The sequence below is a fragment of the Puntigrus tetrazona genome, chromosome 6 (genome assembly GCF_018831695.1).
Source record: "Puntigrus tetrazona isolate hp1 chromosome 6, ASM1883169v1, whole genome shotgun sequence".
Taxonomy (NCBI): domain Eukaryota; kingdom Metazoa; phylum Chordata; class Actinopteri; order Cypriniformes; family Cyprinidae; genus Puntigrus; species Puntigrus tetrazona.
In genome coordinates, this window is record NC_056704.1 from 18,323,575 (window position 1) to 18,349,650 (window position 26,076).

At 36.5% G+C, this 26,076-nt stretch overlaps 1 protein-coding gene across 1 annotated transcript in view; it reads left to right on the forward strand.

Annotated features, from left to right (window-relative positions):
- oca2 (oculocutaneous albinism II) overlaps positions 1-9,701 on the forward strand; it is a 77,754-nt gene extending 68,053 nt beyond the window's left edge. The window contains exon 25 of the mRNA XM_043242595.1: positions 9,265-9,701. Coding sequence (XP_043098530.1) covers positions 9,265-9,352 — 88 coding nt within the window. The 3' untranslated portion in view covers positions 9,353-9,701. The remainder of the gene's footprint in view (positions 1-9,264) is intronic.
- Positions 9,702-26,076: the final 16,375 nt, after the last annotated feature.

Consider the following 26,076-nt stretch of genomic DNA (forward strand, 5'->3'; position numbering starts at 1 on the left):
AACACTTCCAGCAAAGAATCCATGAATACCATCGACTTGCTTCAGGGTGGATAAACAGTCGAAGTAACTAAAAACAACAGAGACAATACTGTCTGATTTACGTGGAAAGGGCCTCATTCTGTTGTTTCCAATAGACGAAGCCCCGCTTTCCTCTTCTGCGGATCTCCCACATCATGTGATGTAATTAGCATTCCCATTTACAGCCGCTGTGTCTCCATACCCCTGTAGCACAGACAATACCAAACCTGTGCTTGGAGACTGCAGGTGTGTAATCTGCATTTGGCACTGAATCAATTACTTACCCTGTATGGTAAATCAAGAACAATGAGTCCCATTCTGCATAGACCACCACAGACATCCTCTCCTCAAGATGTAATAGCTGTACACAACTGAACACCTAAAGAGAAAATAATAGAGCAGATCACTTTCACTGCCTCAGTCAGCCACCTTCTGATACCTTCTGGCTTTAAAACAATATTGAGTGTTTTTTATAACAGTACAACAATTTATTTCATTGTTGTATAGTGTGTTATGTAAGGACAACTTTTAGCTGTAGTGCAGGGCAGTTTGGGAGCAGAAACATTCATGTAACAGGGAGCAGACACATTCAAACATGGACATGACTTCTACTCTAAACAGACTGAATGAGGAGATGCAGTGGTCACAGAAGTTAAAAAAGGAAGATGCAACAAAGTATGTAGTATGTAGTATATAAAGTATGTTTTTTTCATCTGGAAATTGGGTTTGTGCCTTCATTAATCTACCAATCCAAAGAACAAGTGGTAAACGAAAAATAGATATAACAAAAAGCATGAGATGTTTGAAAGTTTTCTTTACTTTTCAATCCACTAAAGTGTTCTTTGGAACTTGGGAGATTTAGATTTTTTACTGAAAGCACAAATACAAAATGAAAGTATGGTTTATGCATGCAGATTTTTTTAAAGAAAATATGTAATAGGAAATATGCTTCTGTTTGCCTTACACTGACAAAAATCACTTTTAGCAGATACACACATTTAAAATGTATAGTCTTTCTCTTCCAGGAAAATTGTTTAAATATTTATGGCTCATGGTGTGCTACACAGATTTTACCCCACTCAAATACTCTCTAGAATGACACTGTGGCTCCGTTTGTGATCGACCACTATATACTGTCTCAAATCCGAGTTCATGAATGTGAGTTAGCTCTTTCTTTTTCAGTTGGACTTGAAAACTGAACATATCATGTAGTGGCATTGGGTCCTTAAGTCTTAAAATCACAATTGACAATAATAGATTTGTAATCAGTTCTCTTTGTTTGTTTCATTCTTTTTTTTTTACCTGTGTTGTAAAATGGACAATGCATGCTAAGTAGTGCATCGCATATGATCAGAGATACTCTCTATGATCCTTTCTCAAGAGATGTCCTCATACTAAAAGAATGCAGCAGGCCACTTATTCTGACTATAGCTGTGTGATTGTTTTGATTTTATTGAAAGATTCAACTTCACTAAAATAGTACAGAAATTATCAAAATTGTTCAACTGTTTTAAGGCCCATTTGTAATGCTGTGCTTAGAGATTACTATTGCACAATTGGTCTGTAATTGTTGAGAATTGAGACACTTAAATGATTCTTTTTCACAGTGTCTTGCACTATAACCACTTTTTAACCTTTATGCAACAGCTTTTAGACATAATCATGGTTGTTGGCCATTCAGACATTTATTATGATCAAAGTTTCATGCTATTACCAAGCTGCAATAAGAGTCCCACTCCATGTCAAATTATATCACACTCCCATTTGTTTGAAGCCTTGGACAAGAAGGAATGCTTGTTAGGGATCGGACTATCATGCTAATGGATTTCTCTTTAACATTCATTTAGGAACAAAGAGAAAAGGCTTTTAAAAACGTATCCTGATTTTGATGTTTCAGTCACTGATCTGTTAAGGTGCTGCACTTCTAAAGGCTGTCAACCTCAAGTCTCATGTGATTTTGTGTGTGTGTGTTTTAAGGCAAAACTTGACAAATGATTAGGGGCCCATTATTGCAGATAGGGAGGACCTAGATTGGTGCTATTTATAGCTGCTGCTGTAGCGTCACATTGGGAGCATGATTGATGCTGTCAGGCTTCTGTAATTAAGGGAAAGAGTTTAAGCGGCACACCTGGGTATACAGGTTTACAGAAAGGGAAGTTCAGTGTTTGAGTCTTTTAGAGAGAGAGAGAGGGGGAGAGAAAGATGCAAGCTTTCAGAAGAACCCTCATCCATTTTTTTGCATTATGTTAGTTTAGTTTGTAATTTGGTTTTAAAGGGAAGTACATGGAATTATTATTTAATCCCATTTTAAATGTTGCACATCTTCCAAACCTGTAATACCTTAGGAACTTCGATCTTCAGAACACAAGTTAAGATATGTTTAATTTACTCAATAATTCTTTTACCCTGTGTTACGTATCACAACGCATATGCACACTATTTGACATGATCCGGGGGAAAGCACGCACATGAATGTAATCTGCCGTTGTTTACGTTTAGAGCAAAGCGTAGAGGAAAGCATTGTGATACTCTCTAAATTAGCGGATAATGTAACTCTGGGAGAAGAATGGTTGAGTAAATTAGGTTACTTTTGTGCTGCTGTCTAGGGAGTGTCAGATGGCTCTCAAATTTCATCAAAAATATTTTTGCTCAGAAGATGATCAAAAGTCTTACGGGTTTGGAACAACATGAGGGTGGGTAATTAATGGCAGAATTTAAATTTTGGGGTGAACTAACCATTTAAATTGAGATTAAAGGACTTAGTAATATGCTATTTACTATTAGTTTTTTGTTAAAAAGTGCATATATTAACAAACTAAATACAGTATAGGCATAGTTCAAATATTTTTAAATATTGGTTAAAACTGTTCAAGAAATTATTTAAACAATCAACAATCAGACAAAAAAGCTTGGCAGTATTTATTAATATTTGATTAATATTTTGGCATAAATCAATGGCATTTGCAATACAAGGCCTCATGCCAGATATCAGATATTTTGACAAATCCGACTTTTTGTCCTGCTTGTTTACATTAATATCCCACCAAGATGGGCATTTTGATCAAGAAGTGCATTTGATGATTCACTGCTCAAGGCAGCCTCTCTGTCTGCCTACTTGGTTCCAACAAAAATTTGATTAAAATAATGTTTCTTTTGCTATTTTAGTAGCAACATACTACTGGTGTTTTTCATACTCTGGATTTGAATTAGGCAATTATTTCAATTAGTTAAAGCACTATGATGCCTCCTCCCTGTTTTTTTATTTTTTACACAGTTTCACTTACATCCCTAGAGAGACCACGTTGATCTAATGGCCTAATGTAAAACATAGTTCTGCTTCTTTTTTTGCAGTGAGTGAAATTGCTCATTGCTCTTTCACCTCTGTTTTACACTCTCTAGAGTAGACAGCTCAGTTATAGCCCTCAGCTAGTCTCCCTCCACAGATTTCCAAAAGTTCTTACATTTTTAAAGATGGGATTTGAAAGAGCTCCATTACATATTTCTTTTCTCCTATCATTTCTAATGAGTCTCTATTCAGCTACCACTTTTATGGAGGTGGAAAATGGAGCTCAAATAGCGTACACAATACCAGCAAATCCATTCAAAAAAAATTCCATTTATTTTTCACATCACTGTGGTCAGTTTTTAGTGCAAATGCAAAAATAGTTTATAAAAAAGACCGCAGATATAAGCTACAATGAACTGTGATTACAGGAGCTGCATTTCATTGCCTAGAAAACACTCATTTTTGTGGAACATAATCCTGATAGAGCTTTATTCAGCCGTAAAAGGTTAATCATTTCATATATGATTCTATTTTTTTAATTGCCTAATTTCAATGAAATGTGTTTGAGAATGGATATGCATTACTTTAACAGTACAAATCAGAAATACAGGTGCATGTTGTATCATAAACACTAGTAATGTTTGTTCTCTCCAAATGATCTATGTTTTCCTTTTTCTTATTGTCTTGAATATTAGAATTTTCATCACCTTTTGTTAATATTAATAAAATATATGAACAAATTAAGAATTTCCACCTACTAGCCATTTTTGATAGTAGTTTTGCATATCCCTATTTTCCATTCCTAGTCTGTCATTTTCTCCCATCTGTTGGTATGATTATACTTATATTCTGTGCTTCTGGGGAGCATGTGTGTGTGTGTGTAACCATGGGCAATCATGGCCTATTGTACAAACAAACCCAGAGCTTGGATCGCATTGTTATTCCCAGTACCATGCCAAGCCACTTTGGCCTTCACAATCCATCATGTGCCCCCTAACACTGGCATGTAAGATAATGGTGGATGTCCAAATGACAAACCATCTGGTGTGTCCCTTTTGAAAAGTACAGAATGATGACAATGATGGCATTTATAATAATGTCTGAAATATCAGGCTTAATCAACACTGACCTTAATTTCCACCCGCTACCGTATCTTTGTGTGACTTTGTGAAAGTCATTTCCTTCCCTAGTATTAATGGCTTTCCTCTCTTTTTCTCCAGTTATAACAAAAAATTGGCATTCTGATGCTTTCTGAGCCACATTAGATGGGTTTTCACAGTCGTAAGGAAATGTTGCGTACATCAGCAATCTTGTAGTAATAGTGAGTGAGATTGTGGCAGATAGCTGTTCTGATCTCATCACATGTTTGAGATGTCGAGTGTTTTTAATACAAAATACGCCACATAGTCGATAGCCTTGAGCAAGGAAGAGTGGACAACATGGATAAAAGAATCATATTTTTTTCCCTCAATTCGAAACAGATTTTTCCCCAAGGTCATGCATATGAGTGTTATAGTTTAGTAGTAAAGTTCTGAGCTTATAATTCAAAGGTTTTAACTTTGAACCCAATTAACATGCTGTGGAACAATGGCATCGTGCTGTTGCATATTTCAGAGAATATTCAAGGATACAAAATGCATGTGTACGTTACTAGAAATTCAGACTGCCCTTACATTGATTTTGGACTGCAAGGGTTTTAACTCGAAACAGTTTGGTAACACTTTAGTATAGGGATCAATTGTTTAATATTCATAACATATTGACTGCTTATTAGTATTTATAAAGAAAATATACAGCATGACCATATTTTATATCCCTAATACAAACTTAACTACCTTAATAACTATTAATAATCAGCCAATTAGGAGTTTATTGAGGCAAAAGTCATAGTTGATGGTTTGTTGGTGTGGCCCTGTTTTTTTTTGTCATGTATGAATAAGGTGTTGTGGTGGTAGAAGTGGTAAAATAAAGTAGCTTGTAATTGAAACATTGTAAAATGAAATCCAAGATGAATGGGTTGCAATCCTTGTGCAGGTATTATAACACACATAACTGACTCTGATTGTCCTCATAGTATAAAAAAGATCATTATCACTTTGAATAAAAATATCTGCTACATAAATAAATGGGAATGTAATGCACTGAACAGGTTGAAAGACTGCCTCCGTGTGCATGTTGGCGTCATCTTTGTCCTGCAAACAGTCATAATGGACTCACCTTTAAAACTTTTAGTCACATTACTGTTCCTTTCATTAGGCCGTTAGTGGAAAAAAAAGGACAAATTTCATTTTAGAATGGTTTATGCAGTACTTAGTGCCATTTAATGTGCTATTTATTCAGACAGTTTAACCAACCACATGTGGAGCCGCTTTTCAGGTTGCACAGCTCACACCCTGGAAACCCTGTGTTTCGGTGCACATCGATTTGTCCACTTCACTACTTATGAATAGGCATCTGGCTGCTTCATTCACATCATTCAAATTGTGCATTAGCCACCTGACCTGCCCTCACACCCGTGGCACGTGCACCTGCTTTGATGTATGTCAAAGTGCCTTATACAGATAATACACACCTGTTTCTTGTGCAGTCCAGCATTTAGCCTCCCCACCTGCCTTCTGGATACTGATAACACCTGGTTTTGTCCTTGGAACAGCTGTAATCTTTGCCATACTTACATAATAGGCCTTAAAATATGTGCTTTCCAATAATCTAATTTTAGAGAACGTTAGAAAGAGATGAAGTAGAAGACAGGAAGTGCTGGAGGACACTGTTCCTTGTGGAAGAGTATTATCCTCATGTCTCATTTTCAAGGCTTGATTTGTGTGCTTTGGCAGCCCCTTTCTCTATTGACTGATTACTATTCACTGATTCCTTATTTCAAATGCTAGTTTTACACTTTTTTTGTGTATCGATGGGACAAACTAATTGGCTACAGTTCTGGCTGCAGTTCATTTTTGCTGTACATTTTACATTTATGGATTTGGCAGACATTTTCAAAATAATTTGCACTGCACTTAAGGATTACATTTTATCAGTTTGTGAGAATTGATCCTGAATTGCTAGCAGCATGAGCTTAAAGCTATAAAGTAGTTCACTCAAAAATGTTGATGCAGATAAGTTTGTTTGTTCATTGAAACAGATTTGGAGAAATTAAACATTGTACAATTGAACACTTGTTCACTAGACGATGCTTGTCATGGGACTAACAGCCAAAAACTAAAACAAAACATCACAATAATCCACAAGTTTAGAACTGTTTTAGACAGGTTTTGTAGATAACACTTTATTTTAGGGTATTTTAACTATTTGCTTATTAGCATCCATTTTACTAGAACATTAGCCATTCATTAGTAATGTTAATGCCTTATTTTACATGACCTTATTCTACAGCCAAAATCCTACCCGCACATCCTGATTTTGCTGTCTTCCTAGGTCATAAGATTTTAATCCAAAGATTTTGTCTTGACCATGTCTCTTCACCTAAACCTAACCTTACCCATGAGTAATGCTTAAAATCAGAGGAAATAAAAGAAGAATGACACTGAAGTACAAACACCAAACACTAATTGTAAGCCTAAATGTCACAAAAACTACTTCAAATTTTTATTAATAAGAAGCAAATTAGCAATTTATTGAGGAAAAAGCCATAGTGAATAAGTGTTCCCTATTCTAAAGTGATATCTTTTTGCTTGGAAATTGTGTTTGATCTGTGCATTTGTAAATTCAGAAAAAGCTAACTTATCTGCAGTAAATTGGGTGAAGTGCAGTATTTCCTTAAGGAACACTCCAGCTTAACACTTTTTTAGACAAGAGTTATTTGGTTTAAGGCTTTGATTTGCAGAAAACCTTGTTTCTCTCTCTGTTACTTGTTTACTTGTTTTTATCATCCATTTGCCTTCCATCATCCTCTCAATCAGTAGCCACTTGCTCTTCTGAGCTTGTTGATTTCTCTATGCCCCAAATGCTCTGTATTTACCCATGCACTCAGTCAGTATCCACTGGACTGCTGAAGGTATGCACTCGGCCTAAATGGATGTCCAGAGCTTTCATCCTCACAAGTGCTTTGTCCTCTCAGCAGCTCTTTCACTCATTTATTCATTCCAGAATCCCTTTCTACGGGACTTTTTATTCAGCAACAAGATCTGACTCTTTTATAAACTATCAGAAAAGTAAACAGAACACAAATTATTAAAATTGCATGTGGATTTTTAGTGTTCTGTAAAAAGAAAGAGGGGACTCAGATCAGCAGGCCGTGGGGCAAAAACAAGACACCGATTTGCTACGTAAAGGTTCAATGTTTGAATTCTAAACAAGTTTTCATAAACTCCCCTCATATACCATTATTATGCTATAGACTTTAGTCAGGGTTGTGCCATGTTTTATTTTTTACCAGATTGAAAACAAAGCAGTGAGGAATAGAAGTGCAGTGTTATTAAATGATTGTACTAAAACAACATACTGATTGTTTAGATGATAAAATATCCAGCAGACAAATCTCCATGAAACAAGTTTGTTGTGAGTAGTAAAAATTTCACGATTTAGGAAGTTTATATACAGAGTATGCAATTGTATGGACTGTAAGTTCAAAATGGCATCTAAGCCGACTAAGACCTATTAAGTAATACAAAGACAATTATATAGAATCCCCATGGGTCTTTAATCTTAGAAATCTGTTAAATGTACAGTACTGCAAATGTAGTGCACATGACTTGTGTACAATATTTTTAATTAATTTAATTCATTATTCAGCGATAATCTTAATCTTCCCCTCCGGTGAGCTGTTAAATGGAGAACTGCTGAAACCAGATAATTGAATCAGTTTCAGTTCATGAACAAATCAACTCGATTCACGAACAAATGATTCTGATTCGTGAACAAAATGTTGAGTTTGTTTTGTCAACTCAATCAACTGAATCATGTATTTTTGGAGTCTTCCAGCCACTGAAGACATTGAACTTTGTTATATAAAACAAGAGCTACATATGGATGCTCATGGTTTTGAAATGGCATTGGGGTGAGTTAATAGTGGCAGAATCTCATTTATATTGGTCTCGATTATTTGATAAAGCGAGGGTTGGCCACATAGTTCTTGGTATATTTGCTGGGTGCTATTGTCCGTGTTCCCTCGATAATCTGACCACTTCTCTTTGTAATCTGTTGATTTCTTTTATACTGATTTACTCAATGTGCAGTTCTTCTACTGATAATATGTGAGATTGGATGGCATGTAGTATAATCCTCATGGACAGATGAGACGCAGCATGTTGAACCGAGGGTCAGAAGGGCACTGATGCATGCCGATCGAGTGTGGAGATTAGGACGGTGTCCAGTTGTAATTACAATGGTAATTCCACTCTCCAGATGGATGCTTTTACAAGCAAACACAGCAAGGACGGTCCACATGTCTCTGAGAGTTGGTGGCTTTGAGGAAAGCAGCTTACGTTAAATGGGGGGACAAGTATCATCAGGCCTATTGCTTCTCCAGCCTTTGACTTCACCGTTAATGCCTGGAGATCATACTATAATGCTCTTGTTTCCTGCGTTGGACTCTGCCGTAATGTTTAAAGACTCACACTGTAATACCACTTCTATGAACGTGCCTGCTACGCTCCTCAGCAGGAGAGCGTCAAGACCCCTGCTGTTCAGAATCGAATCTCACACGCATGCACACACACACACAAAAAACAGACATAAACAAATGCACAGAAGAAGGGAGAATAATGCAGAATGGCTCAGAAATCGTAATATGAGCAACAAAGGAGGAATGAAACAGAGAAAAATGCTGCGAGATGAACTTTAAGTGGAACACAAGAAAAAAGCACCAAGCGACAGACTGTTGCAGATTCTTCTCCCAAAAAGCTACATTGAATTTTGGGGCTTTCTAATCTTCAATTTTCGTCTTCATAGGAACTTTCCTGCAGGGACTCTAACTTGAATTCTCGCTGTGCTCTATTTCACAGGCTGGGCTTCCCCATGATGCTGATGACCTGCACAATAGGTATGTGCTACCTGCTCGCAACTCACATCGGACTTCGCTGGAACACATAAACGCTTTCTATCTGGGGAAGCAAAAAGACTTTGATTTCAAAGACTACGTGTGCCTGCGTGTGTGTGTGTGTGTGTGCTTTGAACGACACGTCTGTTCTTCTTGGAAGAATCCATGAAAACTAAACTTTGTAGACCTGGTTCATCCTGAGACACAGGGAAGATGAACCATGGAAACATCTGATCATCTGCTGTATTCTTACAGGTGTATCACACTGCTATGGTGCTACTGCTGCTTTGTGATAATGCTACAAACAGAGAGGGTTTTGGAAAGACTGTTTATATTTGCCAAAAATGAAGAAAACCAGACAATTGTTATTTTTAAATAAAAAATACAGATCTGCTTATATTATTTATTGACGCGCAGTTTTGTTTTATTTTTTAAATTCAAGTTTAAAATGTTCCCTTTTTTAGGTTTCCTCCAAAATGGATCCTTTTGTTTAATGGTTTAGAAATGAAAAATGATACAAATAATATAATTTACCATATTCATAAAATCTAAAATATATAGTCATGAGTCATGAGTGTAGTTATCCATTGATTTAATAAAAAAAAAAATTGACCCACCAATGTCTGCATTTAAAATTTAAATGCAAAGTTTTTAATGAGAGAAGTTTAATTTGTGCAAAATGCACAGTTGGTTAACACTTCCTACTCATAGTGACTATATAAAATATATTAGAATACATTATAATGCTTACACTGATAACAAAAAACAAAGTGTGTTTAATGCTCTATAAAGGTGAATAGTGAAAGGTAAATATTAATTGTGGTTACAGTTGTTTACAGTATGAATGTACGAAATGAAGACCTCTGTAGTGCCATTATACAGTGCATGATATACACAAAAAAGTGTTTCTGTTGTTGGTGGTGCCAGGCTTGTGGTTTGATCATGGTGTGCAGTCACTGGTTGTTTGCTTCAACAAGACATTCTTGTATTTGATCACAAAGAGAGAGAGAGAAAGTATGTAATCAGTAATGCATTCAATGTTTTTTAATCAGTTCCCATCATTTTTTTCAAATTTGGTCATTTCAGCGCTGACCCAATTAATCATTTCTATCACAATCCACTACAGAACTACAAGCTATTTTCGAATTAATTAAGTACTTCAAGCAATATATTGACTAAGCAGTTTAAATGTCACCGTGTAAGACAGGACCATCCTGAAACTGTATTCATTTAAGTGTGGAAAAATAACAAGCTGTAAATTATAACTTCACCTTCAAGTATTTGATTTTTAATTGATCATTCCATACAGTACAATGCAGGCTACCTGTTGAGGATATAGTTTATGTATATATATATATATATATATATGTATATGTATATGTGTATATATATATATATATATATATATATGTATATATATATATATATATATATATATATATATATATATATATATATATATATATATATATATATATATATATATATATATATATATATATATATATATATATATGTATATATATATATATATATATATATATATATATATATATATATATATATATATATATATATATATATATATATTGATGCTTGTATGTGCATTTTCTATGACTGGGACTAGCATTTATTGTACACTGGACATTGCAGTTTTATCATGAACATTTTGCTTACTATTTACATGTTCAAATATCAGAACATATCAGACTAACACATCCGTGTACTAAATTCATGCATGGAAAGAAACAATCTATTCGACTTAGGATTACTTTGGATTTAAAAGAGAATAAGAAATTTACATCATTCAACAGCTTCTGTATTGCTTTGATCAGCATCAGCTGCAGTTCACTTTTGCTCCATGTGCATTAAAAATTGGATTTGTGGGATATTCTGAGTATGACAAATGGATCAATAATTGTAATTTGCCCATTTGTTTATTCAACACATGTCTGCTGCATATCTTGAATGCACATTATCATTGAGTGAAGTTGAGCATGCATATCACCACACAACTACATGGAATAGCTGGAATGCTTGGGCTGGAGAAAATGAATTTGGCAAAGAGGTGCTGATTACCCCCAGCAGCCATGAAATGTCACAGGCAACACTGGGCAATGGAGCAGTCAGCCAGAAGGCCTTTGATTATTCCTTTATTTTCATAAAAAAGTGCATATCTTTTTCAGGGAATTGCTATAATGTATGTGATTAATTCATAAGTAGTAGTAACATTACACATTTTGCAAAAGCAACCTATTGCCTGATTTAATGTCTTGGCCAACTGAAGCGTAACATATTTATGATCTATCTAAAATACAAAACAAAACTAGATTTAATATATTGAAAGAAAAGCAGAGATCTTTCAATTTTATGAATTCAATACAATAGTCAAACCGTACACAGTAATTTTTGAACATTAATTAATCTTTATTTTAAAAAAAATATGATTTACCAAGATGATTTACCAAGACTTTGTGTGAGAAACCGTGAGAAGACTGTAAGCAGCAATTTTAAATGTTACACTTTACAGTGAACCTTTAACCATCTAACATCTAAAAGCATCATCTTGAGCAATCCGGATGGGTGACAGATAAATCTTGGACATTGTTTACCAAAAATAAAACACCATTTGGAGTAATAATACAAATTGATTTTATTTCTATATTGTACTATACCACTCACGATGGCAGCTTAGTGATCTACAAATAAAAATTCATTGAATCTTGGTAAGATACAGCTGTGCTTTTGAGCTTATAGTGCAGCTGCGTAGCTGTTTATATGTATGTATATGGCTGTGGTTTCTTGTGCTGTGTGTGTGTTTGTGTGTGTGTGTTTAGCTGTGGGGACTGGCTGCAAAGTGAGGATGTTAAAAGGTAAGTCAGTTCCCCTCTGAGTAAGTCTCAGAATAAAGCACACTGGGCTAGACAGTTGCACATATGGCATGATAACACTCTGCCGTGGCAACATCTGCTTAGCATTCGCAGAATCCACTGCATGTTTCGGTCTTGTAGAACATTAGCATACTGAGTTATTTCCTTGTAGTATCACTTTGACACATATGAAGCAAAATAAGACTTAAAATAGAACTGTCCATACAAAACATTTTCCATCAAACCTATGAATGATGTTTTTGAAATGTTAAGCAGTTTCCTTTTACATAGCAATGCTAAGATTTTTTGCATTTCATTTCTTGATCGCTTGCGTTTTGAATCTCTGTCAGCAACATTTGTCAGCTGGTTCCATTAGTTTTCAGCTTATTGTTCCCCTGACGTTGTATCAAATAAGGCAATGCACAGATTTATAGGGTAATGGTTGCAGAGAATAGCTTTTTACATGAGGCATTACGTTTCTGAGGCTCTGATTAGAAATGAGTATTAAATGGTGTACTGCAGAATTTGATGGAAAGAGGTTTTTCTGACACAACCAGGTTCACCTTTTTTTTTAGCTGCACAGCCGCTGTTTAACTATTTCCCTGCCTTTTTTATCCTTATTTTATATAAAAATTTACAAAGTGCTAATAATAAAGCTACAATTAGCACGTCCTTTCAACAAGTTCAGCTCTACTTTGTGATTACGTCTGTCCTGTAATAGCTCTAGGTTCTTTTGGCTGTCAGATTACACAAAAGTAAGCTACAATGATGGGTCAATCTTGTTATTAGGATTATTGCGTGATTGAAGGAACATAAAGCGTAGTAGATGTTCTACCACTGCCAGCTTCTTTTTTTGAAGGAAATGGCAGCATGAATTGGACAGGCATATTTTTCCTGTCTTTCTTTCACGTCACAGCTCAGTATTGTCACTAATAGAAGGCTTGGCACTATGTGTAGATCCCTTCTTGTAGATGTCATTTTCCTCCAATTGCAGTGTGGTTTGAGGAAGGCTGGCAGATTTCAAACCGTACCCAAGTACGATTTCAAGTCCATTGAATACTGGGCCAGTCAAAATCTGTCAGTGGCGTAAATGACTTCTCGAGGTATCAGAAAACCACTTTGTTACAGATATATGCAGTATGCAAATTCAAATTGGTTAGAAATAGATTTATATATATAATATACTGCAATATAAAAAACCCAAATACTTGTTCATGTTTTTCTGTCATATCTTTAATCCCACGCTTTAATTTTTCATTTCACCCAGTCGTTTGACAAACAGATGTGTCTCCTAGTCACAAATGTTTTCATCAGTATGAAAAACAAAAAGGGATCTTTTGTTTTTGCAGTTCTTTGATTCAGAATAAAGCTGGCAAAGGCCCGACTTAGAATTGTTTTGTGGTGTTGCCATGTCAGTCCATTGGGAATCTCACAATTGGTGCAGTGTCCTTAAAGCACTGTGTTTTCTGTTTTATTTCACTGAAAAAATTACATTGTTTCTGTTTCTTTCTTGTTTCAAGTGAAAATCACATCTCTCAGAGGCAGTGTGGTTGGCAGGAAATTACATTATCAAAGGCCTAAACAGGCTTTTGGGTGGTGGCAACAAAGCACGTGAAGATACAATTTCATTATAGCTAAACTGATGCAATTTTGTCCTTCATTTCAGTGTGCCCCTCTCAGTTTCTTTCTTCCAGGTTAGCCTTTCAAGGCTTAATATGCAATGTAAATGCCATTTAAAGAGCTGGATCTGCACCCCAGCTGCCAGCATTGATTAACGTTAGTTAGCACTGAATGAGTCATTATTGTGGTGCTACATCACCCACTATCTAATCTTTGTGCTTTACGCTTGTTTGAGGGCTGATCCCTAAGGGAGGCAAGCGTTTGGCTCTTTTCCAATCTCATATTCCTGCAGTTTTAGTTCTAGTCTCTGAATCACTCTAAAGTCTTGCGTGAGAGCATAGAACTGAAAGTTTTGCTTGAGCTTGTCAAATGTCATTCAGTGCTGAAGCTCCTAAACCCGCTGACACCAGCTATATAAGTTAAATATTTATTCCACTTATATGAGGGCCATGTGTTATCTATGGAGGTTTATTCTGGCTAGTCAAGGGGTGCTTAAAAGTACTTGAGACATATTCACACTCATCAGCCACTTTATTAGGTACCAGGCAGGACTCAATTTTGCTTTTCAGAACTGCCCTAATTCTTAATGGCACAGATTTGACAATGTGCTGGAAATATTCTTCAGAGATTTTGCTCTGTTGCTGCAGATTTGTCATTTGCACATCCATGATGGCAATATCCCGTTCCACCACATCCTGAAGGTGCTCTATTGGATTGGAAGTAATGATTTCCTTGTCATGTTCAAGAAACTATTTTGAGGTGATTTGAATTTTGTAACATGCCATATATCGTCCTGCGTCAGTATACGTCATAAAGGCATGGACTTGGTCAGCGACAATACACAGGTAGGCTGTGGCATGTAAACGATGCTCGGTTGGTACTCAGAGTGGCTCAAAGATTGCCAAGAAAATATCCCCCACACCATTAATACCACCATCACCAGCCGGACCATAGATATAAGGCAGGATGGATGCATGCTTTCATGTTGTTTACACCAAATTCTAACCCTCCCATCTGAATGTAGCAGTAGAAATTGAGACTCATCGGACCAGGCAACCTTTTTCCAATCTTCTATTATCCAATTTTGGTGAGCCAGTTTGAATTGTAGCCTCAATTTCCTGTTCTTAGCTGACAACGGTACATGTTGTGGTCTTTTGCTAGCCTGCAATAGCCAATATAGTATAGCTCAGTTGTAGTGAATGGTTATTTGAGTTCACCTCCTTTGACCGCTACTGTTAACTATAGGGGCGACAAGTGTCAGTCCTGCAGAGTTAGTATACCCTTCTAGTGTACCTTAGACCTTGATTAGCTGGACTGTGGCTATCTAGGACACCTCTGAAATATTTAAATGATTTGTGAAGATTAATGTAATAGCTGCTTTTAAAAAAATGTAATACAATTTTACTGTATTTTTTCTTGTAAAAAACATTCAAAAATGTACAAACTTTGAATAGTAATGTATATACTGTTGCTTGTTAAAAAGCTGTAACAAGTTTGCTTATTTTGAATGGACCAGAACCAGAGACTAAAGGCGTCATGCATTTTTAAGTAAACTCTGAACCGAATCAATCTCGCTCTGTATTTCCGCACTGCCAAATCACAGAGGGTAGAGAGAACATGCTGGATAATGAATGATGCTCTTCGGAAGCATATAGAAGCATTCATAAACATACAGTATGATCATTTGCATATGAATCTAGCATTTGACGAATCTGTAATCTCCTTTATTTTGGCACCATTATGCATAGTGTTGAATAGGAAAAATACCCGGTAAGCTGTGTAGGAGGCTTCGCCTGACATGGCGGTTTTACAATGTGAATTAAACTGTTACTCTTTTGTTCTACCAAGACAGATACTGTAATTGTCCTTTCAGCTCTCTGACCGAGTTTGCTCTCTTCCTGATTGTAGTCTGTGTCTAATTTTCATTGCCCTTCTCCCCCCAATACTACTGCATGCTGAGTCCCGTATTAATTAGAATGGGATTAAATGGGTTATGTCGACTGTAATTAAGAAGTTGGGTTTAGAGCTTAGGGGGGACTCAGTGGAAGGTTTCTGAATAATCGAACCTTGGCCTGTAGAAGCGCAAAGTAATAAGACACAAGATGAGATCAGCGTTGGCCCTGTCAGTCAGCAACCTCTGTGTGTTTCCAGGGATGACCTTTGAAATTCATTCCAAAAACAGCATATGTTTCCAGCTTATTCTGAACCAAATAATCGCAAAATAGACCAGGATTACATTTCACCAACTTGGAGAAGCTAAGATATAAATATATATATATATATATATATATATATATATATATATATATATATATATATATATATATATATATATATATATATATATATAGAGAGAGAGAGAGAGAGATTACTAAAGTTATGGATTTTTGACATTTCATGCAGTGTGTAACACAGCTGTAAGTGAATGAAAACATCCTGCAAAGTTTTAAATCTAAAAGTGCTGTTTCTTTCTCTCAAAAAAAGAGTTGACTCTGAATCTTTGAAACAAGTCATTTTTAAAATGAGTCCCAAGCCGTTTTATGGTGACATCAAAGTGAAACATTAGCATGTTGCACGTCCATTTGATTTTCGCGTCTGAATTAAAATGCAAATTGATTCTTTGCCACTAGGTGCAGCTTTTGGAGCGTTAAAAGCTCACAAACACTGCTTTAATAAATTAAATGGACATTTACCTCACACCAACGTCATGCAACGGAGGGGTTTGGAAAAACAGAATAGTCGTTGAACAAATAGGGTAAAAATAAGCGTTTTTTTTTTTTATTTTATTTAAAACAAAAAATATATATATCCAAGAAACTATATTAAACTTTGCCACCCCATAACAAGCTGCATACGACTTCACAAGTTGTTGACTGACAGTTTCGAAAGAGTTTTCTACAAATCCCTGTGGCTAATGTAGAGGCTCTTCTTGTATCCATGGCTACAGCAATGGCATGTCGTATGTTTTCCTGTTGTTGTGAGAGGGTGTTTTTTGAGGCTTTAGGAAAAAGCCAGCTACACAGACAAAGGAGCACAAGTCATGTCAGGGGCAGTGAAAGCAGTCTAGTCATTGTGACATCCATATTGATGACGCTCTCATTAGTCTTCCCTTCAGCTACATGAGGGCGGTCAGGGGTTGCCAAAAGATTTCCACTGTCAAACAGATACAGTTATTTATTTATTTACTGGTTCTCTGCATCTTGTGTTCAAGGTTAGCCCCTCTTTTCATAGTTCATAAACTTTGCTGAGGCCTGCATGATATTGAAGTGTGCTTGTTTTCATGTGATGTACAAAAGTGTGCACACATGCTATGTGCTGTATGATAAAAGGGCAAGTACAAGCACAGCTATAACCAGGAATACACGCATGGACTTATATAAATGCCATGCAGAGTGTGTGACAGTTACAAAGAAACATCAAATGTATAAACATCAAAGCAAGTTTCTAACTAACTAAACATGTAATCAGGGTCCTAATTTGCATATGCATGTTTAGATAATTCCCAAAATAAGACAATGAGCAAGCCATGAACGACACTGTGCAAGGAGATGATTATCCCTTAAGGGTGTGCTGAAGGCTCTAGTCCCCAGAGATTAACTAATAAAAGGACTTTTTACATGTAAAATAGTTAATACTAGGTCATTCCAAACCCCCAGGTAAATGGAATTCTTTGCTGCATCCCGATTCGCATACTATATACTAAATAGTATTTAAAAATAGAATTAGTGTCAAATTTTAATATGTTGAAATGAGTATGCCATTATCAATTAGAACCATGCATAAGAATAAAAACTGCTAGTCAGTAGAGACTGTCGTAGCATGTAAGTATTTGCTTAATACGTTCTATCTATTTCTGTTATTTAGATTAATATGTAGAAAGAAATAATTCTTAGTTTATTAGTATTTTTAATCAATATGTAACATGATGAAAAAACATTTAATATCTACATTTATTTCCTCTGGAACAACATTGCAAACTTTTAGAAAGATATGCTTGGTCAATAAACTTTAAATGCATCATTATGCAAATACATGCAGGTATTAAGAAGCTGACATTTCATGCTACATTCCTTAACTTGGGTTAACATTTTTATGGTGTCAGTGTCATATTTTTTCGTATGTATGTGCATGATAAGTGCAGCATTTCATATATAGTATATAAAAGACTACATTTAGACCCACTTTACATTAAGTGGCCTTAACTATGTACTTACATTAATACTTATATTAATACTTATACTGGTCCCTAACCATACCCATATCCCACCTTCATGGCAGCAAAGGTGTTTTACAATACAATATGAACACAGTAGGTACATTGTACTTATTTTTGATATAAGTACATACAGTAAGGCCATCTCTCACCTAATATGATGTAAGACCAACATTTCATATAAAATCCATTCTTAATTACTACACTTAATTACTATTTATTGAATCCTTAGGTCTGCCATATTGGATTTACTTTTTCAGGGAGAAATTTCTTCTCTACTGTATAAGGTGCATTGTCTAACGGGTCCATCAGCTCGAAGTGACTTGAGATAAAGTACTATGATATGTCAGGGAAACATGCAGAGAGGCTGAGCTGTGGATGCATTTATCTTTTAAAGGATAATAAATATGACATCAGTGATTGCTGTACTCTAACAGCACTCAGCTCTGTTGGGCACACAGAAAACACAGGGATTTTCTCTGATAGGTGTTATTTCAGATTTGATAGCTTTGAGTGTACAGTGAAAAACATTGCACTCGAAATGTTTAAATATTTTGCCTTCATCTTATCTACTACTGTATCTGAGAGTAGACCTAAAATAGTAGGCCTCACTCAAAAAATGTAAATGATCTCATGAATAAATGGAGCTTTTAGTATCACATTAAACTTTTGAACCCAGACGTGTTTTAAAGCTGATGAGAATGAGGCTGTGGGGAATTGGGTGTTTTTACCCTACAAAAGAAAAAGACTGACACAAATATTCAAGTCCTCTGTGACTGTAACAACTGTCTTTGCTTAAAAAAATGCTGACCTCATTCTCAGGTTTGCTGACCTGAATCTAGCTATATCAAGAAATTACATTTATGTTATTTGAGAAGTAGTGACTAATCTCCCTTTCTTAGAAAATCTGCGTAATTCTTCTTCAATTAATGATCACAGGATGAATCTCTTCCATGTCATCTTTTTTCTCTTTACTTTTGTCTAACTATCCTGCTATCCTTCCCTCCCCCACCACGTTTGTCCCTCCCAAAGGAACAAAAAAGATATACTTCCACAGTTCTGGTTCTGCTGTTATAAAATGAAGAATCCACAGATTTCTGTATCTCTTGTAATGTGTAGGAGTGACTACGCAGTAAACCAAGGCAAGTTTATTTATACAGCACATTTCATATACAGTGCTTTACATAAAAGGAAGTAAAATAATTATTAAATTAAGAACAATAAAAACAAGGAATAAAAAAGACATAGCACAGTGATAATTCAACAAATGCACAGCCAAACAGTTTTTAAGAGTTTTTTTTTTTTTTTTTTTTTTTTTAAAAAGAGTTTTTAATCTGGATTTAAAAGTGGCTAATGTTTTAGCACATCCGATCTCTTCTGGAAGCTGGTTCCAACTACAGGCAGCATAATAGCTAAAAGCAGACTCCCCTTGTTTTGTGTGAACCCTTGGTATTTCTAACTGACTCAATCCTAATGATCTGAGTAGTCTGTTAGGTTTATATTCAGTGAGCATATCTGCAGTGTACTTAGGCACTATGCCATTGAGTGACTTATAAACGAGTAAAAATACTTTAAAATCCATCCTAAATGTAACTAGAAGCCAGTATAAGGACCTGAGGACCAATGTGATATGCTCAGATTTTCTGCTTCTAGTCAGAATCCTGGCTGCAGGATGAACTTCTGGGTGAACTGCAGCTGTCAAATGGTCTTCTAGGGAAGGCCGGTGAGGAGACAATAATCTTCAAAAAAAAAAAAAAATTACAATAATCCAAATCTTGACTGGAAACAAAAGATCTAATTCCTGCAATGTTTTTGGGATGATGATTTAGTAGTATATGCTGATTTAGTAGTATATGTTTCAAGGTTTCAACTGATGCACAAAGAATATGATTGATAGAAATAGAATCCGCTTGATAACTGTAAAGATAAATTTTATCTGTCAGTCACTACAAGTTACGGTGTGATGACAGACTGGGGTCTTGCTTGGAGCCCTAATTAGTTTTGATTAAGAGAAAATGCCAATGACATTTGGTAAGTGGTAACTAATCCAGAGTCACTCACCGTCACACGGATATAAATATGTGACAGGTGTAACCACTCATCAGCTTTTTGCTTTGGAGCTGAGCTTTTGTGCATGACTGCCACGCAAAAGAGTTGGAGACAGAAGTTGAAGTCCTGTTGGCATTACAGCACGATCAGCGGCATCCCTGTTCGACCCTGTCCTCTTGGGTGTGGTCATTACCTCCCTGCTAATGATGGCCACAATTGCTGCCTTTAGTGTCTGGGACCCGAGCATGCTGAAGAAGCAATTGGGGAGGGGCCAGATTTCGGTGGGACCTGTGCCTGGCGACACACCGCCACCTGGCGGAATCGTCCTGGCCCCCCATCCAGAGCCTGAAGGACTACAGCAGGTCTTGCTGCTAAAGCCTACAGTGCCGCTGGCCAAGCTGCCCTCGGGAAGGCAATGTCCGCTCTGGCTTAGATCCGTGATGCTGACAAGATTTGTTTCTTGGACGCTCCCATCTCCCAGGCTGGGCTATTCGGTGACACTGTTGAGGACTTTGCTCAGCAGTTCTCGGCAGTACAAAAGCAGACTGAGGTGATCCAACACATCCTCCCCCGGTGTGACCCTCCATCTGCCACCACTCCCCTGCGGGTTCCCCCTCAGCCTGCTCATTGCCAAGGGCACCCTCCTGCAGCGACAAGACCTGCTCCGCCCAGTACTAAGACCCAGTCGAGGTCAGTGTGTCAAGCCCCCCGCAGGAAGGTGGCTTCAGGGGCAGTCCTAGACACTCCTGTCTTGCGCAAGGAGATGCCTGTCTTCTTGGCAAGGGATGCAGTGTTTTACAGCCTTTACTTCATTGTGCCTAATAAAGGCGGTAGTCTTCAACCAATCCTGGATCTGCGTGTTTTGAATCGGCCCTTCACAAGCTTGTGTTCAAAATGCTCACTCAGAAATGCATTACCAAGTGCATTCAAGTCCAGGATTGGTTTGCAGCGATCGACCTGAAGGACGCATACTTTCATGTCTCGATTCTTCCTCAACACAGAACATTTCTTTGTTCCTCCCCTTTGGGCTCTTTTTGACCGAGGTGCCCCTAGAACAAGTGTCTCGACATGTTGTTGTTATGACATATGCCTCCATGGTCTGGGCCGCCACATGCAACGGGCAGGCAGCTTTAGGATTCTGGACAAGAATGCTTTTGCACATCAACTGCCTAGAGCTGTTGGCAGTGCATTTGGCCTTGAGGCACTTCCGGCCACTGTTATAGGGTCCACACGGACAATACTGCAGCTGTCTCGTACATCAACCACCAGTGAGGTCTACAGTCACTCCGCATGTCACAGCTCGCCCGCCATTTCCTCCTTTGGAGTCAGACGCGGTCCAAGTCACTTTGCACCACCCACATTCTAGGGGAGCTCAGTCATGCAGCTGATGTGTTTTCACAACAACTTACGTTCTCGGAAGAATGGCGGCTCCATCCTGAGATGATCCATCTGATTTGGAGTCAATTTGAAGAAGTTCAGATAAATCTGTTTGCTTCTCGCAAGTCCTCCCACTGCCAGCTAATTTTTTGCCTGACTGAGGCCCCCCTCGGTACAGATGCACTGGCACAAAGGCTGTCACCTTCCACCTTGAAAGTGTATGTGGCTGCAATTGCAGCCCATCACGACGCAGTTGATAGCCAGTCTCAGAGGTTCCTGAGGGATGGCAGGAGGTTAAATCCTTCTAGGCCACCTCTAGTCCTCTCATGGGATCTCTCTGTCGACCTAGCTGGATTTCAGAGAGGTCCCTTTGAGCCACTGGAGTCAGTCAAACTTAAGTTCCGGTCTGCTGAGACAGCACTCCTTACCATGCTCACTTCCATCAAGAGGGTTCGTTTAGTTCAGTTTATTCAGTTCAACATTAAATTATCAGTTCATTCCTCTCCTTCCTTGGATAGGACCTGTTGCAGAGGCTAAGTTTGTGTGTTGCACTGCACCAGACCTGGTCTACATCAGTGTTTCCACATATCACCTCCCTTCGGTAGGATGTGGTCTCCGTAGCGTCCTTTTTCGGAAGGCTCACTTCCTCATCGATCCGCCAAACTGTAACAACAAATAGCAGAGTCCAGCAGTCTCTGGTTGAAGGTCAAAATACCTTCTCTTTAGAAACTCTCAGGAACAGCGGTTTGGCCTGGCAACATTTACAATGCCACAAGGTTGTGGGTACAGCTTGTGGCGTTTTCCATGGAACCCAGTCTGTCGTCATGATATACGGTTACGTATGTAACCCTTGTTCCCTGATGGAGGGAACGGATATGTTATGTCCCCTTACCACGACCATCGCTGGGTGACAGGGACTAGTTCACGCTCCTCAGCAAAACCTGATGAGTGGTTACAACTGTCACCTATTTACACCCGTGTGGCAGGGAGTGGCTAAGGATTAGTTAACCACTTGCCAAATTCTCTCTTAATCAAAGCTAATCAGGGCTCCAAGCAAGACCCCAGTCTGTCGTCATGACATAACATCTCTGTTCCCTCGATCAGGGAATGAGGGTTACATATGTAACTGAGACATTCTAAATATTAAAGGATAGGACACCACAACTATAACAATAAAGGCTCAGAGAAACATTGGAATCACTTTAAAAACTATTTTTTTTCATCTGATGAACGATACAAACATTAAAGATGAAGCTCAGAAAGAAACACAGAAGACCAGTATCAATTTCGTTACTGAATTTACCTTATTTTAACGTTGTTAACTTACCCACATTTACCAGTGACAAGTAGATGTAGAGATTCAAACACAGAAACACAGAAGACCAGTATCAGAAATGTTGATTTTATGGTGTACAAGGAAAAAAATATGTATTTTAATTTGCAATAAATGTTTAGTTTACTTCACTTACCTCGTTAATTTAATGTTGTCATCTGACCCATATTTGCCACGGTAAAGACTCCAACAGCGGCATACTTAACATACTTAATTTACTATTGTCACCCACATTTACCACGGTAAAGGCAGTGGCATAAAAGTGTCCAAAACGAAACACAGAAGACCAGTATCAGAAATACACAGATTTTAGGGTGTATACAAAAGAAAAAAATATTTTCTGATGATATTCAAGCACAGAAACACACAAGATTAGTATCAGAAAGACGGTGATTTTATGGTGTATATGAAAAAAAACCAACTAATTTTATATAATAATAAATGTTTAGTTTACATAACTTACCTTGATAATTTAATGTTGTCACTTTATCCATATTTACCACGGTAAAGAGTCCAACAGTGGCATATAGATAAAGTATAAAAGGAGAAATAATAGACCATTAGAAATCCTCAAAAAAGATTTTGTGGTGTATTGAAATGAAATGCACTGAAACTTTATATTGCAATCAACATTATTCAAAATACCTTCCTAATGTTGTAATTTCACCCACATTTACCACGGTAAAGGCTCGAACAGTGCCATGTAGATATAGTATAGAAAGAAACATAGCAGACAATTATCAGAAATACACAGATTTTGTGGTGCATGGAAATAAAATACATTGAGAATTTATATTCTAATGAACATTTGGGTTATTCAACATACCTTCTTAATTTCATGTAGTCACACACATTTACCACGGTAAAGGCTCAAACAGTGGGCATGTAGATGAAAAGATTCAAGCACAGAAACACAGAAGACCAGTACAGATATGTTGATTTTATGGTGTATGAGAAAAAAATACAGATTTTAAATTGCAATAAATGTTTAGTTTACTTCACTTACCTCATTAATTTAATGTTGTCATCTGACCAATATTTACCACGGTAAAGGCTCGAACAGCGGCATGTAGATATAGTATAGAAAAAATATAGTAGACATGTATCAGAAATACACAGATTTTGTGGTGAATGGAAATAAAATGCATTGAGAATTAATATTTTAATGAACCTTTTTGTTATTCAACATACCTTCTTAATTTAATGTTGTCATCTGAACATTTACCACGGTAAAGGCTCAAACAGTGGCATGTAGATATAGTATAGAAAGAAACATAGTAGACATGTATCATAAATACACAGATTTTGTGGTGCATGGAAATAAAATGCATTGAGAATTAATATTTTAATGAACCTTTGGGTTATTCAACATACCTTCTTAAATGAATGTAGTCACACACATTTACCACGGTAAAGGCTCAAACAGTGGAATGTGGATGAAGTATAGAAAGAGACATAGAAGACCAGTATCAATATGACGTTGATTTTATGGTGTATATGAAAAAATATATTATAATTTTATATAATAATAAATGTTTAGTTTAGATAACTTACCTTGATAATTTAATGTTGTCACTTTATCCATATTTACCACGGTAAAGACTCCAACAGTGGCATATAGATAAAGTATAGAAGGAGAAATAGTAGACCATCAGAAATCCTCAAAAATATTTTGTGGTGTATTGAAATGAAATGCACTAAAACTTTATATTGCAATCAACATTATTCAAAATACCTTCCTAATGTTGTAATTTCACCCACATTTACCACGGTAAAGGCTCGAACAGTGCCATGTAGATATAGTATAGAAAGAAACATAGCAGACAAGTATTAAAAATACACTGATTTAGTTGTGCATAGAAATAAAATACATCGAGAATTTATATCTTAAAGAACCTTTGGGTTATTCAACATACCTTCTTAATTTCATGTAGTCACACACACTTACCACGGTAAAGGCTCAAACAGTGGCATGTAGATGAAGTATAGAAAGAGACATAGAAGACCAGTATCAATATGACGTTGATTTTATGGTGTATATGAAAAAATATATTATAATTTTATATAATAATAAATGTTTAGTTTAGATAACTTACCTTGATAATTTAATGTTGTCACTTTATCCATATTTACCACGGTAAAGACTCCAACAGTGGCATATAGATAAAGTATAGAAGGAGAAATAATAGACCATTAGAAATCCTCAAAAAAGATTTTGTGTTGTATTGAAATGAAATGCACTGAAACTTTATATTGCAATCAACATTATTCAAAATACCTTCCTAATGTTGTAATTTCACCCACATTTACCACGGTAAAGGCTCGAACAGTGCCATGTAGATATAGTATAGAAAGAAACATAGCAGACAAGTATTAAAAATACACTGATTTAGTGGTGCATGAAAATAAAATACATTGAGAATTTATATCTTAAAGAACCTTTGGGTTATTCAACATACCTTCTTAATTTCATGTAGTCACACACATTTACCACGGTAAAGGCTCAAACAGTGGGCATATAGATAAAGTATAGAAGGAGACATAGTAGACCATCAGAAATCAAAAAAAAGATTTACTTTGTAATAAACATTTGGGTTACTCAACTTATCTTATTAAATGGATGTTGTCATCTGAACATTTACCACGGTAAAGACTCGAACAGTGCCATGTAGATATAGTATAGAAAGAAACACAGTAGACAATTCTCAGAAATACACAGATTTTGTGGTGCATGGAAATAAAATGCATTGAGAATTTATTTTCTAATGAACCTTTGGGTTATTCAACATACCTTCTTAATTTCATGTAGTCACACACATTTACCACGGTAAAGGCTCAAACAGTGGCATGTAGATGAAGAGATTCAAGCACAGAAACACAGAAGACCAGTATCAGAAATGTTGATTTTATGGTGTATGAGAAAAAAATACAGATTTTAAATTGCAATAAATGTTAATTTACTTCACTTACCTCATTAATTTAATGTTGTCATCTGACCCATATTTACCACGGTAAAGACTCCAACAGTGGCATATAGATAAAGTATAGAAGGAGAAATAGTAGACCATCAGAAATCCTCAAAAATATTTTGTGGTGTATTGAAATTAAATGCACTGAAACTTTATAATGCAATCAACATTATTCAAAATACCTTCCTAATGTTGTAATTTCACCCACATTTACCACGGTAAAGGCTCGAACAGTGCCATGTAGATATAGTATAGAAAGAAACATAGCAGACAATTATCAGAAATACACAGATTTTGTGGTGCATGAAAATAAAATACATTGAGAATTTATATTTTAATGAACATT